Source organism: Bufo bufo, chromosome 4 (assembly GCF_905171765.1).
Source record: "Bufo bufo chromosome 4, aBufBuf1.1, whole genome shotgun sequence".
Lineage (NCBI taxonomy): Eukaryota > Metazoa > Chordata > Amphibia > Anura > Bufonidae > Bufo > Bufo bufo.
In genome coordinates, this window is record NC_053392.1 from 532,407,862 (window position 1) to 532,435,746 (window position 27,885).

General features: G+C 43.9%; 1 protein-coding gene across 1 annotated transcript in view; it reads right to left on the bottom strand.

Annotated features, from left to right (window-relative positions):
* HAO1 (hydroxyacid oxidase 1) overlaps nt 1–27,512 on the bottom strand; it is a 64,064-nt gene extending 36,552 nt beyond the window's left edge. The window contains exons 1-3 of the mRNA XM_040429852.1: nt 27,247–27,512; nt 17,582–17,733; nt 12,400–12,655 (exon numbers count right to left, since the gene is read on the bottom strand). Of these exons, the coding sequence (XP_040285786.1) occupies nt 12,400–12,655; nt 17,582–17,733; nt 27,247–27,383 (545 nt within the window). The 5' untranslated portion in view covers nt 27,384–27,512. The remainder of the gene's footprint in view (nt 1–12,399; nt 12,656–17,581; nt 17,734–27,246) is intronic.
* Between the last annotated feature and the right edge of the window lie 373 nt (nt 27,513–27,885).

The window sequence follows — 27,885 nt, forward strand, 5'->3', positions numbered from 1 at the left end:
TTCAAGCAAATTCAATTGGCCTGAAGTACGAAGCACAGCCACGTATGCAATGTATGAACAGGAGTGATGGAAACTGTGCAGCAAAGCTCAGTCACTAGTTTCGACCACCTCTGGCCACCACATCCAAACCTAGAAGCGCTCATCTCTATATTCATCTGTATCGCCGTCCTCAGGACAGCGATACAGATTGATGCTGCAGGGCAGGGGAGAGGTGTCTTCCTTTCCCGTTCCTCTGATAGGCCACAGGCACTAGGCCTGCAGCCTATCAGAGGCCAGTGCAGGCGGCGTGATGACGTCGCTGCCTGAGCGGGACACAGGCCAGAAGAGGCCTGCATCGCATCGCTGCCAGCCTCATTGAGGCAAGTATTAGTGTTTTTTTTATATGGCACAATGCAGAAATGGAGACCTATAGGGGCATCTAGGGGCACTTCTTATTGGCACATTATAGGGGCACTATGGGGGCATCCACTGATGGCAGAAAAAAAGGGGTATTTTATATGAGGAAGGGTGAGAGGAGCACTATGGGGGCATCTATTGGGGGCACTAAAAGGGTATTTTATACTGGCACATTATGGGGGGCACTATGGGGGCATCTATTGGGGGCACTAAAAGGGTATTTTATACTGGCACATTATGGGGGGCACTATTAGGGCATCTACTGGGATCATTTTATACTGGGACACATAATGGGGACACTATGGTGAAGGGGGGAGAGGAACACTAGGGGGGCATTAAGAAGGGGTATTTTATACTGGCAAATTATTGGGGACACTGAGGGCATCTACGTGGGCACTGTATAGAGGCATTTTATACTGGTACATTATGGGGGCACTATGAGGAAGGGGGGAGAGGAGCACTATAGGGGCTTTTACTAGGGGTACTATATAGGGGTATTTTATACTAGTACATTATGGGGGCACTATTGGAAGGGGGAAGAGGAGCATGATAGGGGATTGACTTGGGGACATTATATAGGGGTATTTTATACTTGCACACATCATGGGGCCACTATGGGGACATTAGCTGAACTGGGGACACTAAAAGTGGGTATTTTTTGTACTGGCACACAGAACAGGGTCATTTTTGTACTAGTGCACATTATTAGGGGACATTTTTTGCACTGGCACATATTATAAGGGGGACATTTTTTGTACTCATGCTCATTTTAAGGGGGCATTTTTCTACTGTCACATTATAAGGAGAATTATTACTACTGGGGAGCATTATGTAGTGATGAGCAGCATAGGCAATATTCGTTTTCGCGATATTTTGGCCAAATATTCACCATAAATTTGCAAATTCACGATCTCCAGTCATTTTCTTGATAGCGAAAATCGGCAATGTAATATGCGCGTATTACACGCGCAATACAGGAGTGGCTCACTTTTGCTACATTTTTTGACTTTTTTTTTTTCAAAGACGAAAGAAAAAGACACTAATCCCTATCCCAGCACAGTAATTTCTATCACAGCACACTAATCCCTATCACAGCACAGTAATCCCTATCACAGCACAGAAAAACAGACAGCAAATTACTTTTTATTTTTCAAAGATGAAAGACAAAGACACTAATCCCTATCACAGCACAGTAATTCCTATCACACTACCTAACACCCTGCACTGGAACAGTGGAATCAGATACACTATATCACTATCTCCCACTAACTATCTGTAATATATATATATATATATATATATTATAATATAATAATCACAGGTCGGCACTGCTGTATATGGTCACGGTGCACGAGTCTATGGGATGGCGTCCCAATGTAGAATCAATGAAAAAGACCGGCACTCGCTGTTGATAATTCTTTCTTTGTATTTATTCAGTCACATGTACAGGCAATAAGTGACGCGTGCGTTTCGGTGCTGCCGCACCTTCCTCAGACTTATCCTCATACAAAGAACATTTCATGTTTAAATAGAGCGCCCAAACACAGAGAAATGACATCACACAGAAAACCACACCCACCAATCAGTGTTAAAACAAAAACATATGAGTTCCTTTAAATTCACTTTAGTTTGTTCCTTACTTCTTTCTTCCTTCATTATTTTCGCTGTAAATAATATATAGAAAAAAATCCATTTATTTTCTTACAAAGGATATTTTTGTCAAAAAATTATTATTTTCATTATTTTCTTTTTTCTTTTTTCTTTTTATTTTTTGTTTTAAAGTTTTTTATTTGTTTTTAATTGCACTATTGCAATACTCAAAAATATAACATTATAGAAAAATTATTATCCTGAGAAAAATATTATTATACCAAGGTGATCTATCAGAGGAAGCTTTGTACATTATACTCCCGGTTGAGTCCGTGGGGCTCAATCGTTCGTAATCGATGTATCCAATAAGCCTCCCTCTGCAGCAATAACTTGTTCCTATCTCCACCCCGACGTGGAAGGGGTACACTGTCTATAATCTGGTAACGCAACTGTGCCACTGTGTGTCTATGTGCATGGAAGTGGAATGGTACAGGAAATAATAAATTTTGCTTGCGGATGGTGGACTTGTGGTTACTAAGTCTGTCTTTCATCCTAGTGGAAGTCTCTCCCACGTACAATAGACCACAGGGGCACTTTAAAATATATATAACAAAACGACTGTCACAGGTAAAAAATTTTTTTATAGGTATGCGTTCGCCAGATTGTGGATGTGTAAAGTGTGTACCCTTAATCACACTAGAGCAGTGTACGCAATTTAAGCAGGGAAAAGTTCCCATTTTAGGAGTAGCCAGTACTCTCTGTATAGATGCAGTTTTACTACTTCCAATGTCAGCCCGTACTATCTTATCACATATATTTGTGGCTCTTTTGAAGCACATCATAGGTGGTAGTTTAAACTCCACTACTTGTGGGTATGACTTTGACACTACATTCCAATGTTTATTTATTATCCCTCTCAATCTCTGAGACCATGGATGATACTGAATTACAAGTGGAATCCGTGGTTCTTTTAGGGGCTTATCCTGTTGTTTTATCTCAACTCGGTTCCTTTGTTCTTTTAATAAGTGATCGGGATAACCTCTCTCCTTAAATTTCTGGCTCATTTCGTCTAATCTTTCCTTACATAATTCAGCTGTGCCCACTATGCGCTTAACCCTTTGAAATTGGGAAAAGGGGAGGGATTTTTTTGTGGCTGCTGGGTGGTTGCTAGTATACATGAGTAAGCTATTTCGATCTGTATTTTTTGTAAATAGATCCGTGTATAACCCACCTGTGTCTCCCTTAATTACCCACGTGTCTAGGAAAGAAATTTTTTGTACATCAAAATGCAGAGTGAATTTCAACTCAGGCCAGACAGAATTGAGGTGAAGAGTAAATTGTTGAAGGGATCGAACGTCGCCGCGCCATACGCAAATAATGTCATCGATAAAACGACGCCAAAATTTGCAGTGTTTTCTATAAAAATCATTAGTATAGACGAAATCCGTCTCGAATTGTGCCATATAACAATTTGCGTACGGCGGTGCGACGTTCGATCCCATCGCGGTCCCACGCCGCTGCTGATAAAAAGAATCCTGAAATAAAAAGTAATTTTGTTCTAGAACAATCCTCAATAATGTCAAGAAAAATTCACATTCTGCATTGTTGTAATGACTTGGTTGTAACAATGTATCAATTGCTTTCAGACCTTTCTCATGTGATATTGATGTGTATAAATTACATACATCAAAGGTAACAAGTAAATCATCTTTTTCTGAATGCAGAGTTTTAATTTCCTGCAAAAAATGCTCAGTATCACGCAAGTATGATGGAGACAATTTAGTAAATGGCGTAAAGATTTTTTCTAGAAAAATTGCCAAAGGTGAGAGGATTGAGTCAGTAGATGCCACAATGGGACGGCCAGGCGGTTTAATCAATCCTCTCACCTTTGGCAATTTTTCTAGAAAAAATCTTTACGCCATTTACTAAATTGTCTCCATCATACTTGCGTGATACTGAGCATTTTTTGCAGGAAATTAAAACTCTGCATTCAGAAAAAGATGATTTACTTGTTACCTTTGATGTATGTAATTTATACACATCAATATCACATGAGAAAGGTCTGAAAGCAATTGATACATTGTTACAACCAAGTCATTACAACAATGCAGAATGTGAATTTTTCTTGACATTATTGAGGATTGTTCTAGAACAAAATTACTTTTTATTTCAGGATTCTTTTTATCAGCAGCGGCGTGGGACCGCGATGGGATCGAACGTCGCACCACCGTACGCAAATTGTTATATGGCACAATTCGAGACGGATTTCGTCTATACTAATGATTTCTATAGAAAACACTGCAAATTTTGGCGTCGTTTTATCGATGACATTATTTGCGTATGGCGCGGCGACGTTCGATCCCTTCAACAATTTACTCTTCACCTCAATTCTGTCTGGCCTGAGTTGAAATTCACTCTGCATTTTGATGTACAAAAAATTTCTTTCCTAGACACGTGGGTAATTAAGGGAGACACAGGTGGGTTATACACGGATCTATTTACAAAAAATACAGATCGAAATAGCTTACTCATGTATACTAGCAACCACCCAGCAGCCACAAAAAAATCCCTCCCCTTTTCCCAATTTCAAAGGGTTAAGCGCATAGTGGGCACAGCTGAATTATGTAAGGAAAGATTAGACGAAATGAGCCAGAAATTTAAGGAGAGAGGTTATCCCGATCACTTATTAAAAGAACAAAGGAACCGAGTTGAGATAAAACAACAGGATAAGCCCCTAAAAGAACCACGGATTCCACTTGTAATTCAGTATCATCCATGGTCTCAGAGATTGAGAGGGATAATAAATAAACATTGGAATGTAGTGTCAAAGTCATACCCACAAGTAGTGGAGTTTAAACTACCACCTATGATGTGCTTCAAAAGAGCCACAAATATATGTGATAAGATAGTACGGGCTGACATTGGAAGTAGTAAAACTGCATCTATACAGAGAGTACTGGCTACTCCTAAAATGGGAACTTTTCCCTGCTTAAATTGCGTACACTGCTCTAGTGTGATTAAGGGTACACACTTTACACATCCACAATCTGGCGAACGCATACCTATAAAAAAATTTTTTACCTGTGACAGTCGTTTTGTTATATATATTTTAAAGTGCCCCTGTGGTCTATTGTACGTGGGAGAGACTTCCACTAGGATGAAAGACAGACTTAGTAACCACAAGTCCACCATCCGCAAGCAAAATTTATTATTTCCTGTACCATTCCACTTCCATGCACATAGACACACAGTGGCACAGTTGCGTTACCAGATTATAGACAGTGTACCCCTTCCACGTCGGGGTGGAGATAGGAACAAGTTATTGCTGCAGAGGGAGGCTTATTGGATACATCGATTACGAACGATTGAGCCCCACGGACTCAACCGGGAGTATAATGTACAAAGCTTCCTCTGATAGATCACCTTGGTATAATAATATTTTTCTCAGGATAATAATTTTTCTATAATGTTATATTTTTGAGTATTGCAATAGTGCAATTAAAAACAAATAAAAAACTTTAAAACAAAAAATAAAAATAAAAAATAAAAAAGAAAATAATGAAAATAATAATTTTTTGACAAAAATATCCTTTGTAAGAAATAAATGGATTTTTTTCTATATATTATTTACAGCGAAAATAATGAAGGAAGAAAGAAGTAAGGAACAAACTAAAGTGAATTTAAAGGAACTCATATGTTTTTGTTTTAACACTGATTGGTGGGTGTGGTTTTCTGTGTGATGTCATTTCTCTGTGTTTGGGCGCTCTATTTAAACATGAAATGTTCTTTGTATGAGGATAAGTCTGAGGAAGGTGCGGCAGCACCGAAACGCACGCGTCGCTTATTGCCTGTACATGTGACTGAATAAATACAAAGAAAGAATTATCAACAGCGAGTGCCGGTCTTTTTCATTGATTATATATATATATATATATATGAGCTAACAATCTAATGTAATTGAATAAGGATCCAGATGACTCAGCAAAGTACAGAGCACAGCAATGACACTGATTCTCTCTCTCTCTCTCAGAACTGCAAAAAACAGCAGAAAATGGATGCTGGGGAGTTTCCTATATAGTAAGGGGTAGGCAACTTTCCTATTAGTTGCTAGGGATGTTGCTAAGCTCAGACAAAGATATTGCAGCCTTCTCATTGGCCCACAAGCAAGAAGCAGTGAGGGTACTGATGGAAAAAAAAAACTAAAATATTCGCAATTATGAAGATATAGCACTATATACTAGATCTTCACGAATTCTCAAAGTGCCGATATTCGCGATAAAAATTAGCAATTAAAATATTCGCGATCAACACTAATGGTGAGCTTTATTACTACTGGGGACTATGCGGAACATGATTACACAGTGGGGAAATTAGTACTGTTGGGGGCACTATTACTACCAAGTGCGCTCTGGCAGAGAATTATTAGTTGGGACTTTGTGGAGCACTATTACTGTGGGGGCACCCTGGCACAGCATCAGCTTAGCACAGTTATTTTGGGGGGACTTTATGTTTACACTATTGGTGTCAGGGGCACTATTTGCTGGGCACAGTTATTTTAGGACACTGGGTTCAAATAATTATTGAAGGGCACAATCTGCATGGTACTAGTATTATCAGGGGCTTTATCGGTTTCTGCAGAATAGTATTGGGGAGCAAGGTGGACACAGTATTGGAGGTTGCTGGATGAGTTGTCCAGAAGGTGGGATGATGATGGAAAAGTAGGAAACTAAGATGTTTTTTTGTCAAACTGCAGAGACGAGAGATGGCTGAAAAATCATCATGGTGGTCTGGTCTGAATGGAGAAGATGAGGAAGAGAACATCTCTATCAAAGGAGACGTCACTTAATGTAAGAGGTATGGAGAATTGTATTAGCCTGTATGTTTTATAGTGATTAGGGATGAGTGAACACCTGGAAGTCCGGGTTCGGCCAAACTTTTGCTCAGAGTTTAGGTTCGGGACCCGAACTTGACCCCGAACCAGAACCCCATTGAAGTCAAAGGGGACCCGAACTTTGGGGCACTACAATGCCTGTAAAATAGTCATAGTAAGGGCTAGAGGGTTGTAAAAGGAAGCAAAATGGTCGTAAGAGCAGGACAATTGCCATACAAACAAATGTGGATAGGGAAATGACAAAATAACATAGAATAGAAAAAAAAGTTAAAAATAATAATCTTGAACTAGGAGGAGGAGGTCAAAGTGGAGTAGAAGGTTGAGGAGGCAGTGGACGTGGCGTTGTAGGTAGAAGCGGTGGTGGTGGAGGAGGAGGTAGCCAACACTGTTTTTGTTGCTTTTTTATTTTAATTTTACTTTTATAAATTTAGGAAGACCCCAAAACATTGGGAAATAGAAAAGAGAATGCAAAGAAAAAGTGCACTGGAGTATAACAATGGCTGGGTGCGGCCGGTATACTTGTCTATTCAGCACAAGGTACGGACAAGTCCTGTGGGATCTATGCCTGGTTCGTTTTAATGAGCATGAGCTTGTCCACATTGGCTGTGGACAGGCGGCTGCGCTTGTCTGTGATCACCCTCCTTTGCCATGCTAATCACACGCTCGGACAATACACTGGCAGGGCAGCTCAGCACCTCCAAGGCGTAAAGGGTAAGCTCAGGCCATGTGCCCAATTTGGAAACCCAGAAGTTGAATGGGGCAGATCCATCAGTCAGTACGTGTAGGGGCGTGTGCACACACACTGTTCCACCATGTTGCTGAAATGCTGCCTCCTGCTAAGACGTTTCATATCAGCTGGTGGTACTGGTTGTTGTGGAGTGCTGACAAAGCTTTTCCACATTTCGGCCATGCTAACCTTCCCCTTTGAGGTGCTGGTGGTGCCCCAGCTGCGTTGGCGACTTCTTCATCCTCCTCTGCCTTCGCCTTGTGCTTCCACTGAGCCCCCTTCTGTCAGGTGGGAATGCCCCCAGCAGCGCGTCTACCAGCTTGCGTTTGTACTCGCGCATCTTCTGATCACGCTCCACTGACAGACTTAAGGATGGCACGTTGTCCTTGTAGCGGGGATCCAGCAGGTAATCAGCACTGGTTAGAATGTGGGCAACTCGGCGGTCGTTGCGCAGGCACTGCAGTATGTAGTCGCTCATGTGTGCCAGGCTGCCCAGAGGCAACAACAAGCTGTCCTCTGTGGGAGGTGTATCGTCTGTGTCCTCTGTATCCCCCCAGCCACGCTCCAGTGATGCCCATGACCTGCTTTGGGTTCCTCCTCCTCATCATCCTCCTCCTCCATAACTGTCCCCTGGCTGGACAGTTGTGTACCTAGCCTCTGTTGGTGCAGGAACCCACCCTTCAAGCCACTTGTGAATGACTGGCCTGATAACCATGGAAATGACCCCTCTTCCTCCTCTGCCACATCCTCTTCCATCATCGCCCGAAGTGTTTTTTTAAGGAGATATAGAAGTGGCATAGTAACGCTGAGGACGGAGTCATCGGCACTGGCCATGTTGGTGGAGTACTCGAAACAGCGCAACACGGCACACATGTCCCGCATGCAGGCCCACTCGTTGGTGGTGAAGTGGTGCTGTTCCGCAGAGCGACTCACCCGTGCTTGCTACAGCTGAAACTCCACTATTGTCTGATGCTGCTCGCATAGTCTCTCCAACATATGCAAGGTGGAGTTCCACCTTGTGGGTACGTCGCATATAAGGCGGTGAGCGGGAAGGCCGAATTTACGCTGCAGCGCAGACAGGCGAGCAGCAGCAGGGTGAGAATGCCGAAAGCACACACAGACTGCCCACACTTTGTGCAGCAGCTCTGACATATCGGGGAAATTTTTCAGGAACCTCTGTACCACGAAATTCAGCACATGCACCAGGCAAAAGATCTGCGTCAAACCGGCTAGGCCCAGAGCTGCTACGAGATTTCGCCCGTTATCGCATACCACCAGGCCGGGCTTGAGGCTGAGTGGCAACAACCACTCGTCTGTTGTTCCATGCCCGTCCACAGCTCCTGCGCGGTGTGGGGTTTTCCCCCAAACAAATGAGTTTCAAAACACCCTGCTGTCGTTTCACCCTGGCTGTGCTGAAGTTGGTGGTGAAGGTGTTACGCTGATCGGATGAGGAGGTGGTAGAGGAGTAAGCGGAGTATGAGGAGAAGGCAACAGGAGGCAAAGATAAACGTCCTGCAATCCTCGGTGGCGGAAGGACATGCGCCAAACTGCTATCCACCACTGCATTTACCCAGTGTGCAGTTAGGGAGATATAACGTCCCTGCCCAGGCTTACTGGTCCACGTATCGGTGGTTATGTGGACCTTGCCACAGATGGCGTTGTGCAGTGCACACCTAATTTTGTCCACTACTTGGTTGTGCAGGGCAGGGATCGCTCGCCTGGAAAAGTAGTGGCAGCTACTGTGGGATAGCCACAGTCATAAGGTTTTTAAAAGTCTCTGTCTCCACCAGACGGAATGACAGCATTTCAAAGACCAGGAATTTGAAATGCTGGTATTCAGGGCCAGGGATCGCGAGGGGGTACTTCCTCTTTCTCTGCAGTGTTTGGGAGATGGACAGCTGAACGCTTCCATGGAACAGTGTGGAGATGCTTGGTGACTGTGACGGAGGGGGTGGCGTTGCTGCCACATTCTCTGTTTGCGGGGTAGCAGGAGCCACTGTCACTCCAGAGGGGGAGGAAGAGACTGAGACTGCAGCAGAAGAGGGAGCAGGAGGAGCCTGAGATCTTTTGTGGATTTTGAGGTATTTACTCCACTGCAGCTCGTGCTTTGCATTTAGATGCCTGGGCATGCAGGTTGTGCTCAGGTTTAGAATATTTATGCCTCGCTTCAGACTCTGATTGCACAGCATGCAAACCACTCATGTCTTGTCATCAGCACATTGTCTGAAGAACTGTCATGCCAGGGAACTCCTTGGAGCTTGGCTTTGGTGTGCTCAGTCCCTGGGTGCAGTGGGCAGTAGCAGGCGTACTGGCTAGGGAAAGGCCACTCTGCTTTTGCACACTTCTCCCTCTTTTGACCACCACCTCTTCCTCTGAACTGCACACGTCACTCGCATGACCTTGATTCCATGTGGGGTCTAGGACCTCATCATCCTACACCAACTCTTCGCCCATGCCCTCCTTGCTGGTATGCACACTGCAAAAAGCCGCAGCAGTTGGCACCTGTGTTTCGTCTTCATCAGAGACATGCTGCAGTGGTCCTCCCATGGTCCTCCATATCGTGAAACATAAGTGGTTGGGCAATCTCTTCCACTTCTGGGGCAGGGCTATGTGGACCACACTGAAACCTTGCCAGCAGAGTGATCAAAGAGCATAAGAGACTGCTGCATGACTTGGGGCTCAGATTGTGTTGGCTGATTTGCAAGGGGGTGAGGTGAAAGACAGATGCCCATGGGCTGCAGGTGCCAACTCTACGCTTTCAGCAGGGGACCGGGTGAGAGACAATGTGAAGGAACTGGAGGCACTGTCAGCCACCCAATCTACTACCACCTCTACTTGTTCTGGCTACCCAATCTACTACCACCTCTACAAAATAACACTGAATGTTCTGTCGCCTACGTGCACCTGAGGAAGGTGTTTCATTTGGGCATGTAGCTGGCACAGATCGACCACGTCCTCTCCCTGCAATAGGAGCTCCACCAACACCAGCAGCACCACCACCAGGGCCACGTCCCTTATTTGATGCTCTCCTCATTCTTTGAGGTCACCCACTGAACTAACAGACGGATTAACTATATTAATTTCCCTGTCACGGATGCAGTGCAGGTGTACCTCACACCAAAAATGGGTATATGTCACCGACCGAACTAACAGACAGATTAACTATATTAATTTCCCTGTCACGTATGCAATGCAGGTGTACCTCACACAAAAATTGGGCATATTTCACCGACCGAACTAACAGTCGATTAACTATATTAATTTCCCTCTCACGTATGGAATGCAGGTGTACCTCACACAAAAAATGGGAATATGTCACCCACCGAACTAACAGACAGATTAACTATTATATTTTTGTGTCAGGGGTACAAAGATGGTGCATTGCAACCACAAAAAATCGCTATAGGTCACCCACAGAATTAACAGCCAGATTAATTATTATATTTCTTTGTCAGGGGTGCAAAGCTGGTGTATTGCACCCACAAAAAATTCACTATAGGTCACCAACAGAACAAATAGCCAGATGAGATTCCTAACACTCTCCCTCACATCAGCTGCTGCTTCCTGTCCCTGCACTTCTCAGAACTGATGGGTGGTGCTACACGTGATCCAGCTTATATAGAGGCTGGGTCACATGATGCACCAGCCAATCACAGCCATGCCATTACTAACCATGGCTGTGATGGCTTCTAAGTGCCCACAGCTGAAAAGCTTGTTGATTTCAACAAGTTTTATTAAATGCCTAAATACCGAACTCGAACTTTTCCGGCAAAGTTCGGGTTCAGGTCCGGGTACGCAAAATTGTAAAGTTCGGTACGGACCCGGTTCACTCAACACTAATACTGATATATGTAATATTAGGAGGAAAGGGGTTAGGTGGAGAATTTGGTATGGGGGGGCACTGTTTCAATTTTCGCTCAGGCAGCAGAAAGGCTAGGTGCACCCCTGGAAAAGATTCAGTATAATGTGTATTTTATACATTTATTTCCGTGCTCATTCTGGGCTTTGAAGTCCAGTAGACGGTCCTATCGGTGACTGACAGCCTTCCCTCTATGACTGTATATACAGAGATAGCTGTCAATTACTGATAGGACCGCCTCCGGGACTTAAATAAATGTATAAATTACAAATTATACTGAATCTTTACCCATTAAACTGTATATCAATCTGCTCAGCTCCTTCTGCACAGTAACATGCTGCCTGCAGATTAATTCACATTTGCATGACAGGTTCCTTTTAAAGGGTTAAGCTTCTATATACTTTTTAGAAAATGAGTCATTATTACTTTTTAAATATATACTTAAAGGGGTTTTACAGGATTAGGGTCCATTCACAGGTCCGCGGAACGGAATTGCGGACCCATTTATTTCTATGGGGCAGCACGATGTGCTGCCCGGATCTGGAATTGCGGATCCGCACTTCCGGGTACGCTATTCCGATCCCGAAAAAAATAGAACACGTCCTATTCCTGTCCGCAATTGCGGACAAGAAAAGGCATTTTTTTATGAGAATGCCGGCGATGTGCGGTCCGCAAAATGCGGAACGCACATTGCCGATGTCCGTGTTTTGCGGATCCACGGATCCGCAAAACACACACGGACGTGTGAATGGACCCTTAGAAACACAAGCAGTTTTTACCTAGAAACAGCGCCACACCTGCCAATGGTTTATGTCTGGTATTGCAGTTCAGTAAGTGGCAATTGTACTCACAGCCTGTGGAAGAGTGTGGTGCAGTTTTTGGACAAAAGCAATTATGTTTTTTTCTAATTCTGTACAATTAGTAATGTTATTGTACCTGAGATGAGGAGGTAGTTGGAACTTATTCCGCACATCATCAAGTCTCCTCCCCAAATAAGGAGTGTCCACAGTTAAGAAGATCGCTTTATATCCATACTGTTCTGCCCTCTGCACCAGTGACTTTGTCAGATTGCGATCTTTGTAGATATACAGCTGCATCCAGCGTAGACAGTCAGGTGCAGCCTCAGCAACCTCTTCAGTGGAGGAGGTGGCCCAAGAGCTCAACATCATTCCTGTTCCAACCGATCTGCAAGCTAATATGTAAAAAAGAGTCTATGAATAACAGGAATATGAGCAAACTGGTTGTATCTGCTTGGGTTACCCACATTACTGGTTTGATTGCTTAAATGGCACTCTACTGTAAGATTTTTGGGACAGTAGTAAGGTCCCAATCCATGTACAGCAATAATAACCGCTTGCACTCCAGTAAGAAATGCTTATTAAGGCTTTTATTAGGCAATTCGAACATATATAATGTTTAGGTCCTATTGACCGTCTTGTGATTCGACTGCCACACTGTTGTTACCAATTGAGGGGGTGTCCTTGCACTGTCTGACACTGTTAGCACTGATTAGATAATGTCAGACTGTGCAGGGACACACCCTCAACTGATAACACCCAGTTAGACCTGCATTGCAAACTACTAGTAGTTCATTTATAACTTCTAGCAGGTATAATAGAGGAATGGCACAACATAGGGTCATAAGAATAGATGCTCCAGAATTGTTATTAGAAGGGGGATGCAGGTAATTACTAAAACATACATTTCAGGAGAGGTTATAAGTCCTCTTTAAGCAATTAAAAAAGTCTAAATGAAAAGAAATAGAGATAAGTATGTGTACTTTAAAGAGATCAGTTGGGTTGTGAAACAAACACTGAGCTAACAAGCCGAAGGCTACACACAGCACAACATGCCTTAGGCCCAACAAATTTGGAAACACGAAGACAAGGTGCTCAAGTCTTGCAATTCTCTTGTATACAGTGCATTGAAAATGTATTCATACTCCTTGAACATTTTTTCACATTACATCCACATACTTAAATTAATTTTATTGGGATTTTATGTGATAGACAAACATAAAATAGCAATTATGTGTGAAGTGAAAAGAAAATAATACAAGGTTTTCAAAATTTTTAATACATAAAAATCTGGAAAGTGTGGCATGCATTTGTATTCAGTCCCCTAAGTCAATACTTTGGACCCCCTTTCGCTGCAATTACAGCTGCAAGTTTTTTGGGCTATGTCTCTCCCAGCTTTGCACATCTAGAGGCTGAATTTTTTTGCACATTCTTCTATGCAAAAGAGCTCAAGCTAAGTCAGATTGGATGGAGAGCGTCTGTGAACAGAAAATTTCAAGTCTTGCCCCACATACGCAATGGGATTTAGGTCTGGACTTTGACTGGGCCATTCTAACATATGAATATGCTTTAATCTAAACCATTCCATGTTTAGGGTCATTGTTCTGCCGGAATGTGAACCTCCGCACCCAGTCTCAAGTCTTTTGCAGCCTCTACCTGGTTTTCCTCTACCTCTTTCCTGTTTTTAGCTGCGTGCATCTTCCCATCAACTCTGACCAGCTTCCCTGTCCATGCCAAATAAAAGCTTCCCCACAACATGATGCTGCCACCACCGTGTTTCACAGTGGGGATGGTGTTCAGGGTGATGTGCAGTGTTAGGGCTCTTTCACACCTGCGTTCTTTTCTTCCGGCATAGAGTTCCGTCGTCGGGGCTCTATGCCGGAAGAATCCTGATCAGTTTTATCCTAATGCATTCTGAATGGAGAGAAATCCGTTCAGGATGCATCAGGATGTCTTCAGTTCCGGACCAGAACGTTTTTTGGCCGGAGAAAATACTGCAGCATGCTGCGCTTTTTGCTCCGGCCAAAAATCCTGAACACTTGCCGCAAGGCCGGATCCGGAATTAATGCCCATTGAAAGGCATTAATCCGGATCTGGCCTTAAGCTAAACGTCGTGACCTGTATGGTGTGTTCCTTGGTTTACATGCTGCTTTATCACTAATGTTCATAAAACAGCTGTACTGAGAATAAATTGCACAAAGGTAGACTCTATTTACTAATTAGGTGACTTCTGAAGGCAATTGGTCACACTAGATATTATTTAGGCGTATCAGAGTACAGGGGGCTGAATACAAATGCACTGCACATTTTTTTGATTTTTATTTATTAAAAATTGTATCATTTTCATATCACTTCACACATACTTGCTACTTTGCATTGGTCTATCACATAAAATCCCAAATAAAACACATTTTAAGTTTTTGAGTGTAAAAAATGTGTAAAAGTTCAAGGGGTATGACTACTTTTTCAAGGCACTGTACCTCTCAGCCATCCTCTTTACTGATTTATGCAAATTTGCCCCCAAGGTGGACATTCTTGGGAAGTATTGTTGGTGTTTCGTAGTGGATATAAGAGTTGTGAGGCATGTTCTTGTGTCTAGCTTAGCATGATATCTTGTAGTCCTGACATTATAAGTTCCCCCATGCTACGTTTCTAGTGTAAAAAAAAAAAAAGTTGTGAACCCTGTGTTTGTCACTTTTTAAATGCCACGTGTGACAAATTTTGTTACATGTGCTGTTTCTCCAAAAAGAAGGCATGGTGAGGGAGGTGGGAGAGTCCCACAGACCTGGCACATTTATCTTCAGTTTTCTGGCATAAATGAAGACAGAAATATTTGGCAGCTCTGAGCTGCTGTAAATTTCTGTTTAGGCACAAATCCTGAGGATGCTCCGAATTTATGACAAAGCCTATGCCCATAGGCGTGCGCACGGGGTGTGCCGGGTGTGCCTGGGCACACCCTAATCACACCCCTGTGCTCCGCCTCCTGCACTGCCGCCTGCCGCTTGAGCCCCGGCTGCCAGCCCCGCACAGCTTCAATGACATACATCTGCTCAAACTGCTCGCTTAACGACTCAATACTGTATAGGACTGCTCACAGCTCCTGTGCTCCGGCTCCCGGCGGTCGGCCGCGTAATGTCACTCACTCCGACGTCAAGCGCCTGCTCCGCCTGCTTCATTAATAAAGTGGGAGGAGCAGGCGCGTGCGGCGTGACGGGGTGAGTGACGTCACATTACGCTGCCCCCGGCCGGCCGGCTAGTTTGAATGTTTGAAGAGCTTGCCTGCCTGCCCAGTGCCCATGCCCAGGGAGCCCAGTGAATGGTGATTGTGCACTGTGAATCCTAGCTGGAGTGGGTGCGGGGGATCTGTGGATGATCACACATATATAGCACAAGACTGCAGTCATCCACAGATCCCCCCCTGGCCCCCCATAACAGTGTCATCCACAGATCCTCCCGCATCTGTGTCAGATTCCACACATTAATAGACTGTTAAGGGGAGATCTGTGGATGACACTGTTATGGGGGCATCTGTGGAATATGACACTGTTATGGGGGATCTGTGGATGACACACTGTTATGGGGGGGGGATCTGTGGATGATACTGTTATGGGGCATCTGTGTGGAATATGTCACCTTTTATGGGGGATATGTGGATGACACTGTTATGGGGGGAATCTGTGGATGACACTGTTATGGGGGGAATCTGTGGATGATACTGTTATGGGGGGGATCTGTGGATGACGCACTGTTAATAACAGTGCGTCATGCACAGATGCCCCCATAACAGTGTCATCCACTGATTCCCATAACAGTGTCATCCACAGATGCCCATAACAGTGTCATCCACAGATCCCCCATAATAGTGTGTCATCCACAGATGCCCATAACAGTGTGTTATCCACAGATGCCCATAACAGTGTGTCATCCAGAGGTCCCCCATAACAGTGTGTCATCCACAGGTCCCCCATAACAGTGTGTCATCCACAGGTCCCCCATAACAGTGTGTCATCCACAGATGCCCATAACAGTGTGTCATCCACAGATGCCCATAACAGTGTGTCATCCACAGGTCCCCCATAACAGTGTTATCCACAGATCCACCATAACAGTGTGTCATCCACAGGTCCCCCATAACAGTGTTATCCACAGATCCAATATAACAGTGTGTCATCCACAGGTCCCCCATAACAGTGTGTCATCCACAGATCCACCATAACAGTATGCCTGCGCACTGAGGAGAAACAGAAAGGAGGGCAAAGAATCCGTGGAAGCAAGCAGAGGACGGCAGAGCAGACGACCAAATAGCTTCTTTTGTAAGTAAATTTTTTATTATAAATGTAATTCAGTTAAATTTTTTATTTTTGTTATGTATGATGCTTTTTGATAATAAATAAATGTAAATGTAGTGGTGCTGTAATGTGGACCCCAGGCCTCTCTCATGTCCTGCAGGCTGGCGCTGTGGAAGGATACGGTTGGTCAGGCAGCAGAAAGGCTCTGGAACTTTCCCCTTCACAGCCACTGCTATCTCTCTCGTACAGTGCAGACTCTGCAGGAGGCTTTCTGTTTGCTCTCCGTCTTCATAGAAGTCTATAGGAATCAAAACGGATCCATCTGGTTCCTGTTATGCAAGACGGAAAAGAAAATCCTGTCGACAGGACCCAGACGGATCGGTTCTGCTTTCTCATAAACTTCTATTAGGACAGAGCAAAAAGGAAAAAAGGTTTCCGTTTTGCATTCCATCTGGCCATTCCGTTATATTCCGTTTGAAACTGAACCTATAACGGAATGACATAACGCAGATGTGAACCCACCCTTAATACTCAAGCGTACCGAGGAAGAAAGGAAAACTCTTGAAAGCGTGTCTTTTAAGTATTAGGTTAGTACAATAAAAATTGACACACTGTTATGGAGGATCTGTGGATATAATATATATAACACACACACGCGCGCGCGGCGTGTATGTTTGTGCTTTAGGGTGCACACCCTAATGCAATAGGCTGCGCACGCCTATGCCTAGTGTAATAATCACCGGTCGGCACTGCGGTTCGGGTGATAGCGTAGTGGTGCACGTGTCCAAGGGCTGGCATCCCGGATAACAGCAAACAGCAATAGGAAAGGACCGGCAGTCACGTAAAGTAGCTTTTAAGATGCTTGATTTATTTGTCACATACAAGTGACACGTTTCGGCACAGAGCGTGCCTTCATCAAGCCTATGCCTCATCATAAATTAGGTGCCTCTGCCTGTAGCGCAGGGCATATATCTCCCTATGCATCATGTTAACTTCAGTAATTTGAAGGTGGTCCAGGGAGAGCAGGTTTACCTCGTACAGTCGCCGTTTCTCCGTCAGGGTGAGCCATTCTCTGCATTGCTGTTGCTCCTACACATATTGGCATGCTCACTTTCTGTCCTAGTATGGTGGTCGAGAGATCCGTGGCAGAAACATCTCTTAGAACACGAGGATACAACCTCCATCTGAGATCAATGAAATGTAAATCAAGCTTCAGACAGCGAACACATGTTTAGGGTTTGTTTTCACATTTTTCTGCAATTAAGCAACTGTTTTCAAGGAAAGTCAGTTCTAAAAGGGTCCTCTGTCATGGCAGCGATGTGTGCCAATTGTTAAATGTACGTGCTAATAACAAGAAGCAGTTCTACGACTGAATCCACTTATAACGCAGACATCATATTGTTACTGTCACACTGTTTTAGTCACATTTGTGATGAAGAGAGTTCAACCTGATCATTACAAGACTACTAAAGTATAGCGGTCTACATATGCGCTGCCCATTGTAGGCGCACATGGGTACTTACAGTTACATGGATTGTATTACTCCCCTAATCATCTAGATTGGTAAGGATCCCAATCCCCTTGTCTCATTGCCCATGAAAGGTCATTTGTTTTAGGATTTTTGCCATATGTGTCTTTACTTCCTGTAGAGGGCTGTGCAATATGTTGGTGATATAAACACTTTAAAGGGGTTCTTCTTTTAGATAATATTATCTTGTCTTTGCTGAGAATAAGCTGAATACATGACTTAGGCTAGTTTCACACTTGCGGCAGGACGGATCCGACATGCTGTTTAGCATGTCGGATCCGTCCTGTGGCTGTTCGCCGTGCCCCCGCTCCGTCCCCATTGACTATAATGGGGATGGGGGCGGAGCTCCGGCGCAGCACGGCGGTGCACGGAGAAAGCCGCCGGACTAAAAAACCTGACATGCAGTAATTTTAGTCCGGCGGCCTTAAGCCGTGCACCGCCGTGCTGCGCCGGAGCTCCGCCCCCATCCCCATTATAGTCAATGGGGACGGAGCGGCGGCCCGGGGGCACGGCGAAACAGCCGCAGGACGGATCCGACATGGTGAACAGCCTGTCGGATCCGTCCTGCCGCAAGTGTGAAAATACCCTTACAGAGACCCCACTGATCTAATGTAATTTCTGGCGAACCTGGCAGAAAATACAGGGGAGATAAAGCATTGTATAGTTCTCTCACTCAAACCTACTTCTGTCACTAGCAGACAGAACAGACATATTAGACAGACACAGATAGATAGATAGATAGATAGATAGATAGATAGATAGATAGATAGATGAAATGAGGGCAGCACTCCGGTCTTGTGGTGAAAAAAGGTGAATTTTATTACACCCAATAGCAATGCAGCATTTCAGCTCTCTCAATGGAGCCTTTGTCAAGCTTTGAGCTCCATTGAGAGAGCTGAAATGCTGCATTGCTGTTGGGTGTAATAAAATTCACCTTTTTTCACCACAAGACCGGAGTGCTGCCCTAATTTCATCGATTTTGTTCTGCTGTTCCTGGTTCGGGAATTTGAGTGGGATTTGCACCTGGCAGCCAGGAGAGTGCTGCTGTTTTACTTTTTCTTTACTCTAGAAAGATAGATAGATAGATAGATAGATAGATAGATAGATAGATAGATCATAGATAGACAGATCATAGATAAATAGATAGATAGTTAAAAAGCCAACCAATACATACTTATCCTTGCTCTCTTCAGATTTTATGTGCATTTAAAATAACAATGCATATTTTAGTGTCATCGTTATGATGTTTTTAGATGTTTGCTTATCCCAATGCTCCCTATAGGTAAGTACCACTATATAATGCATAAATAACAAATGGCAATTATTACAAGCTCCACCCCTGTCCGGCCCTCTCCGAATACAAAATGTTGCAGTTCCCTCTGCAGCCTGAATGCAGCAGCAAAATTGATGTCATGTTACCTCACATACATTGATTTACATAACTAATGTTGCTTACCATTTATTTATTTTTATAACCAGGCAAATGTAAAAAAAAAACAAAGAGAGGTGTTTTGTGGGTTTTTTGTAATAGCACAATGTGCAAATACTGTACAATATTTATATAATTATGACCCCTTTTCTTAACTTTCATTTTGATATTATTATTATTATTATTATTAAAGTGCCATTCATTCCATAGTGCTGTACATATAAAAAGGTGTATACATACATAATACAGACAATTGCACTAAGCATGAACAAGACAAGTTACAGACTGGTACAGAAGGAGAGAGGGCCCTGCCCGTGAGGGCTTACAATCTACATGGTATGGGAGAAGGACACAGTAGGAGAGGGTAAAGTTGGTCATGGCGGTATAGAGGCAGCAGGGTCACTGGTTGTAGGCTTGTCTGAAGAGGTGAGTTTTTAGATTTCTTTTAAAGGATTCCACTGTAGGTGAGAGTCTGATATGTTGGGGTAGCGAGTTCCAGAGTGTGGGGATGCACGGGAGAAATCTTGGAGGCGATTGTGGGAAGAGGTGATAAGAGGAGAGCAGAGAAGGAGGTCTTTTGAGGATCGGAGATTGCGTGTGGGGATGTATCGGGAAAGTAGCTCAGAGATGTAGGGAGGGGACAGGTTGTGGACAGCCTTGTATGCATTTGTTAGTATTTTTAACTGAATTTGCTGGGCAATGGGGAGCCAGTGAAGGGATTGGCAGAGGGGAGAGGAAGAGGAGTAACAGGGTGAAAGGTGGATTAGTCGGGCAGCAGAGTTGAGGATAGACTGGAGGGGTGCCAGAGTGTTAGATGGAAGGCCACAGAGGAGAATGTTGCAGTAGTCTAGGTGGGAGATGATGAGGACATGTACAAGCATTTTCGCAGACTCAAAGTTGAGGAAAGCGCGGATCGGGGGAGATGTTTTTGAGTAGAAGGCGGCAGGTGGTGGAAAGGGCTTGGATGTGTGGTCTGAAGGAGAGGGCAGAATCCAAGGTCACTCCAGGCAGCAGACTTGGTTGACCGGGGAGAGTGTGCAGCCATTTATCATGATATATAGGTCTGTTGGGGGCGTTGAGCAAGATGTGGGATGATGAATTCTGTTTTATCCATGTTAAGTTTTAGAAAGCGAGAGGAGAAGAAAGAGGATATGGAAGATAGGCATTGTGGGATTCTGGATAGTAAGGTGGTGATGTCTGGACCAGAAATGTAGATTTGTGTGTCGTCAGCATAAAAGTGATACTGAAAGCCATGGGACTCTATGATCTGTCCAGACCGAAAGTGTAGATAGAGAAGAGCAGGGTTCCTAGGACAGAGCCTTGCAGGACACCAACAGAGAGGGAATGAGACAAGGAGGTGGTGTGAGAGTGGGAGACGCTAAATGTCCACTCTGTGAGGTATGATGTGATCCAGGAGAGGGCCAGGTCAGTGATGCCAAGAGATGAGAGAGTTTGTAACAGAAAGGAGTGGTCAACAGTGTCAAAGGCAGAGGACAGGTCAAGGAGAAGGGGGGCAGAGTAATGTTTTTTTTGTTTTGGCTGTTAGTAGGTCATTGGTGACTTTGGTGAGGGCAGTCTCAGTTGAGTGGTGGGGTTGGAAGCCAGATTGTAGCTGGTCAAAGAGGGAGCAGGAGGAGAGATGAGAGGACAGTTCAGAATGGACATGTTGCTCATGTAGCTTTGAGGCATATGGAAGAAGTGATATGGGGCAATAACTGGACAAAGAAAATGGGTCAAGTGAAGGCTTTTTGAGGATGGGTGTAATGGTAGCATGTTTAAAACCAGAGGGGAAGACACCAGAGGTTAGTGATAGGTTGAAGAGATGAGTTAGGGCTGGGATAAACACTGTGGTGAGGTTAGGGATGAGGTGGGATGGGATTGGGTCAAGTGCACAGGTGGTGAGATGTGATCTAGAGAGTAGAGTGGAGAGTTTTTCTTCTGTAATGGTCTAGAAGTGAGTTTTGGGAGAAGAGGACTGAGCAGTTGTGTAGAGGGTCTGTGGGGACTGTGCACTGAAGCGTTCTATAATGTTGACGATCTTTTGTTTGAAGTATGTTGCAAAGTCCTTAGCTGAGATGAGAAGATAGGGTGGGGGCGCTGGGAGACGGAGAAGGGAGTTAAACGTGTTAAAAAGTTGTTTAGTGCTGTGGGACAGGGAAGATATGAGAGATGAGAAGTAGGTCTGTTTTGCATCAGCGATTGAGGATTTGAAAATGAGGAGGGATTGCTTGTATGCGGTGAAGTGATCCTTAGAATGGGATTTCTTCCATCAGCGCTCAGCAGCCCTGGAAGCTTGTCTGAGTTTTTTGGTCAGGTTGGTGTGCCAGGGTTGCCTGTTGATTTTTTCGGGTTTTGTTGTGTTTGAGGGGGGGCAACAATGTCCAGAGCTGTACTTATTGTGATGTTATATAGGGTGGTGGCAGTATCTGGGTCTTGGAGGGAACAAATGGTAGAGAGTAGTAGAAAAGAGTCAGAAAGCAAGCGAAAGTCGAGATGTTTAAGGCTCCTGCGGGGGTGTGTTAGTGTGTGGACCGGGGGAGCAGCAGAAGAGACCAGTGAAGAGAAGCTAAGTAGGTTGTGGTCGGATAGGGGGAGAGGCGTATTAGAAAGGTTAGATAGGGAGCAGAGGCGGGTAAAGATAAAATCCAGAGTGTGACCATCTCTGTGGGTGGTAGCGAAAGACCACTGTGAGAGGCCAAAAGAGGAAGAGAGTGGTGGGAGTTTAGAGGCGGCTGAGTGGCAGGTGTCAATAGGGATGTCACCCATGATGATAGTGTGGATGTTGGCAGAAAGAAAGTGTAGGAGCCAGGTGTTAAAGTGGTCAAGAAAGATTGTGGCTGGGCCTGGGGGGCGGTAAATGACAGCTACTTGCAGGTTGGAGGAGAGTAGATGCGAACAGAGTGTACTTCAAATGAAGTGAGCGTAATGGAGGGTGGCAGTGGTGTTGGACTGTAGAAGCAGGTGTCTGATAGGAGAATACCAACTCCTCCCCCATGTTTGCAGTCAGGGCTGGGGATGTGAGTGAAATGAAATCCACTATAAGAGAGTGCAGCAGGGGAGTAGGTGTCAGAGGGTGTCAGCCAGGCTTCTATGATATAGGATGATATATAGGATGTATGGGTTCTGGTCATTGGTGGCTGGGCTACAAGCTGCAGTGTGGCGTGTTATGGAGTTTTTCTATTTTATTATTTATTTTGTCTTTATTATTTTATCTATCAAGACCTTTGGAGGACATTTAAGTTTACCTTTTTTATTGCAGATTTTTCCTGCAACTGAGGGTGACATAGTAGCCTCTGTTACAGGGGGAATAGAGGTCCCAGAGAGGTTGTACAGGGCTGCACAACCTCACTGCAGAGCTGATCTGGGTCTGCTAAGACCTAGCAGCTTGCACAGACGCCCGGCCTTCAGTAATCACATGACTGCAAGCACTACCTCCTCTTCACTGTTTACCTGCTTGCTGTCGACACTGCAGCAGTGAGTAGGGTGATTACAGCTTCTCTATCCAATTTTCTTGAATGGGATAGAGTGTAACTACAACTGCTTATTCCTATTCAAGTGATGGGGACAGAGGAGCTGTAGTTACACTGCTTACCGCTGCTATGTTGACGGTGAGCAGATAAACAGTGAAGAGAATGCAGCGCTCGCATGAGTGCTATGTTTTCTGTAAACAGGATAGGTCATCAATATGGGAAAAGATGAAAACCCCTTTACTTGTCTACTCCCATGATAAAACATCCTTATGCTATAATGTAACATTGTAATCCACATTATATACAGTATATACTCTGACTTGTTTATTATTATTTATAATAAAAATTATTATTAATTTGAAAGCACCTTCTCCTCCAATAGAGGTTTACACATACATAATATAAAAAATACAAATACAACAAACATGAAACTATTACCAGACTGGTACAGAGGGAGATAGGCCCTGCTCGCAAGACCTTATAATCTACAAGGTAAAGGGGAAGGACACTGTGGGTAAGGGTAAAGGGTGCTCATCTGGCTGTCTGGTGTCAGCAGATGGTAGACTTTCCTGATTAAGTGGGCTTTCAGGTTACTTTTGAAGGTTAAGATGTTGGGCGATGTGCTGGGGTAGCAAGTTCCAGAGTAGGGGAGAGGCATGTGAAAAATCTTGTGACTTTTCTTTTCTAACGGTAACAATTAACAGTCAATTATATCATATGCAATATAAAATACATATTTCCATTTTACTAACAAAAAAAATTGTGCTGTGATTAGTAGCATGTGAGAAATCTTGAAATTGAAATGTGGAAGGGCACTCACTAAATGGGAATAATTAATAAAACTGCATAAATATATCCACATATATCCTTCCACTGTACAGTTTCCAGCCCCAGCCGCTACCCAAAACAGTACAATCCAATATTGATAACTAGGGTTGTCCCGATACCGATACTAGTATCGGTATCGGGACCGATTCCGAGTTTTCTCGGCGGTACTCAGCCGCCGATACCCCGCCCCGATACATAAATAGAATACTTTTTTGAACTAACGCTGCCCTCTCCCATGTTCCCATGTCCCCCCTGTATCCCCATAGCACTTACTTAAGCTTCCATAGCAGGCAGAGCAGACGGCAGCAGTAACGTCACTCACTGACGTAGAGCGCCTGCTCCGCCCACTTTATGAGTGAAGCAGGCGGAGCAGACGCGCAACGTCAGTGAGTGACGTTACTGCTGCCGTCTGCTCTGCCTGCTATGGAAGCTTAAGTAAGTGCTATGGGGATACAGGGGGATACAGGGGAACATGGGAGAGGGCAGCGTTAGTTCAACTTAATAACTGGATAAGGATTCACGTTTATAAAAAAATACTTCGGTGAGCGGCGGGGCCCGGTGTATTGGGGGACACTGTTATGAGGGGGATCTGTGGATGACATATAGCAGTGTCATCCACAGATCCTCCCCATAACAGTTCCATCCACAGATCCCCTATAACAGCACCATCCACAGATCCCCCACCAAATAACAATGCCATCCTCAGATCCCCCCACCCATAACAATGCCATCCACAGATATCCCACCCCATAGCAGTACCATCCACAGATCCCCATAACAGTGCCATCCACAAATCCCCATAACAGTGCCATCCACAGATCCCCATAACAGTGCCATCCACAGATCCCCCATAACAGTGCCATCCACAGATCCCCATAACAGTGCCATCCACAGATCCCCCATAACAGTGCCATCCACAGATCCCCCATAACAGCACCATCCACAGATCCCCATAACAGTGCCATCCACAGATCCCCCATAACAGCACCATCCACAGATCCCCATAACAGTGCCATCCACAGATCCCCCATAACAGTGCCATCCACAGATCCCCCATAACAGTGCCATCCACAGATCCCCCATAACAGTGCCATCCACAGATCCCCCATAACAGTGCCATCCACAGATCCCCCATAACAGTGCCATCCACAGATCCCCCATAACAGTGCCATCCACAGATCCCCCATAACAGCACCATCCACAGATCCCCATAACAGTGCCATCCACAGATCCCCCATAACAGCACCATCCACAGATCCCCATAACAGTGCCATCCACAGATCCCCCATAACAGTGCCATCCACAGATCCCCATAACAGTGCCATCCACAGATCCCCCATAACAGTGCCATCCACAGATCCCCCATAACAGTGCCATCCACAGATCCCCCATAACAGTGCCATCCACAGATCCCCCATAACAGTGCCATCCACAGATCCCCCATAACAGTGCCATCCACAGGTCCCCCATAAAAGTGCCATCCACAGATCCCCCACATGACAGTGCGTCATCCACAGATCCACAGATCCCCCAAAACGGTCACATGACATTTTAAAAAAGTATCGGTATTCGGTATCGGTGACTACTTGAAAAAAAGTATCGGTACTTGTACTCGGTCCTAAAAAAGTGGTATCGGGACAACCCTATTGATAACCTGTATTCAGGATAGTTCATCAATATCTAATTCCCAGAAAACCTCTTAAATTTTTATTCTGAATGTTAGAAATTAAATTGGTATCTGATTGGTTACTGTTAGGAACATCTTAATTTCTATACGCTAGTTTTCAGTGACAATAAAATTGCCAAAATCACATTTATGTGCAGAAGTAGTACCACTATATATACATATTTTCTGATAGGCATACAATGTAGAGAGAGGACCCTATAGTAAAGACTAAATTGGGCCACCTTAGCTGATTTGCCTCCCAATGTAAAAGAGTCTGGACTCTGTCTCCCCTATCAACCCTTTCCTTACCAATTCTCCACTGTCTTTTTTGATAGCATTGCACTTCCTCTAGAGAAGACGCTAAATACTGCACAGGTTCTTGCCACCTGATAACAAAGTAAATGAGGCTAACCAGGACCTCTTACTAAGGGCCCCGTAGCAGTCACACGCTTTACTTCTATAGTACTTTGTAAATACTTTTCAAAATGTCTATTGTTACTACTTATGGGAAACTGTACAAAAACAAAAGCTAAACTTTAGGGGCACAACATTTTTACCTTTAATAACGCAAAAAAAGCAAATAGATTTTTTTGTTAAAACATTTAGAGAAATAATGTCCTGAATAGAACAAAACATTTGTACAAAGCACTTGGAGAACCCTGAAAAATCAACTCAATAACTATATGGTTGTCTGAAAAAAGGCTTTTACAGCATGTTATTAGATAATTATTCAGCTCAATGTACCAGCATTCAGCTGTAGACAACCAACAAGTTCTACGCTCTTTGTAGTGGCACCAGTAGGCAGCCAATATGTTATCTTCTAAATCAATGTCCATGCAGGGAATTTGTAGCTGTGTATAAGAACAGGAGAGAGCTGACCACTATATAGATATATTAAAGAGGCTGTCGAGGGTTTAGAAAACACAGTCCACATCTGTCCATGAGTTGTGTCTGCTACTAAACCTCCCCTTAATTGAATGAGCATAAGTTACAATACCAAACACAGCCCATGAGTAGACCTGTTTCTGTTTTTGGAAAAAGAGCAAACCCTTCTTTCTAGTCCTAGACAACCCGCTCAAGAAATTATCCAGCTTGTAACTTTGATCCTGTTTAGGTCATCAATGTAAAACCCCTGCACAACCCCTTCAATGGTGAGCCTTTCCTTTAAGGCAGTTTTTCCATACCAGGGTTCCATGAGGATCCTTTGAACATGGCTAGAGGTTTCCATGAAGACATCAAGGGTAAGACATGTCACATATTCAGTAGAGATGGTTAATTCTAGGGGTTCCTTATGAAATTAAAACTGTTGTTAGGGGTTCCCCGATGGTAAAAGAAAAGTTGAAAATTACTATTTTAGGGAACGGCCATACTGGGCATATTTCCTAAGTGGATTTGATGGGGTTTCAGCTGCAAAATCGACACTAATCCACAGCAAAAACCTTATGTGTTACATGCAGACTTGTAGTAGATTTTTCTACAGATTCAAAGGGTAAAATCCAGGTTGGAAATCTGCAGCATAAATTGCCATGCTGGGGGTCTCAAGCATGTGAGGTTTGGTAAAATCTCATCCATTTTGCTGTAACTGTAATATGTTGCGCTTTTTTCTGCCCGCAAATCAACAGTGGAGCATCTGCAGAGTTTCCAACACATGTGAACATATCCTCAAGGGGCGAAAATACCTAAAAGAACACAAAAAAATACTGCCCCTAATTTTAACATGTCTATGATTTCTAAAAACAGCAAATGAAGAGTAAATCCTCAGATATTATTTCTCACCTGGAAAATGCTGCTACGTTGTCGGCTAACGTTTGTTGATTTTCTGCCCCCGATCGATAATAATCAAATACTGATTTTTTCAGAAAACACTTAGCATGTTGCTCAAAATCATCCACAGTAATTAGTTTTGCAGACATGTTAAGCCTGGATGTATACAGAGTCACCGAGCCCTTGCTATAGGTAGTAGGTTACTTGGCATTTGCTGTATGGGGTGAAAGATAATAAATAACTATTACCGTGTCAGGTTTACATGACCTGTGACAGGCCTCCTAGTAAATGGATAAACACCGCTTTGCAGATACACTGCATTTAGAATGGACTTTCTCCTTCATGCAGAATTGGGACATCGATCCCTTGCAGATTATATTCTGGCTTTTTCTGCTTACATTGTTTTAAACAAGGATGACTTTTATATTTTATGGCATTGTGAAGGTTTTCAGAAAGTATGTGCACCTGTTCCTTGCTGAAAAACAGGAGCTGGCAAGTACCACCTAGGATAATTGGGGTTTCCAGCAAGAATATGAGATGAAAAATTATTATATATTATATATCATATTCACATATTTCTTATTTTTATATTTGTAGATTATATATGTTTTTCTAAATTTCCTGTAAGACAATTTTTTTAACATGTTGAGT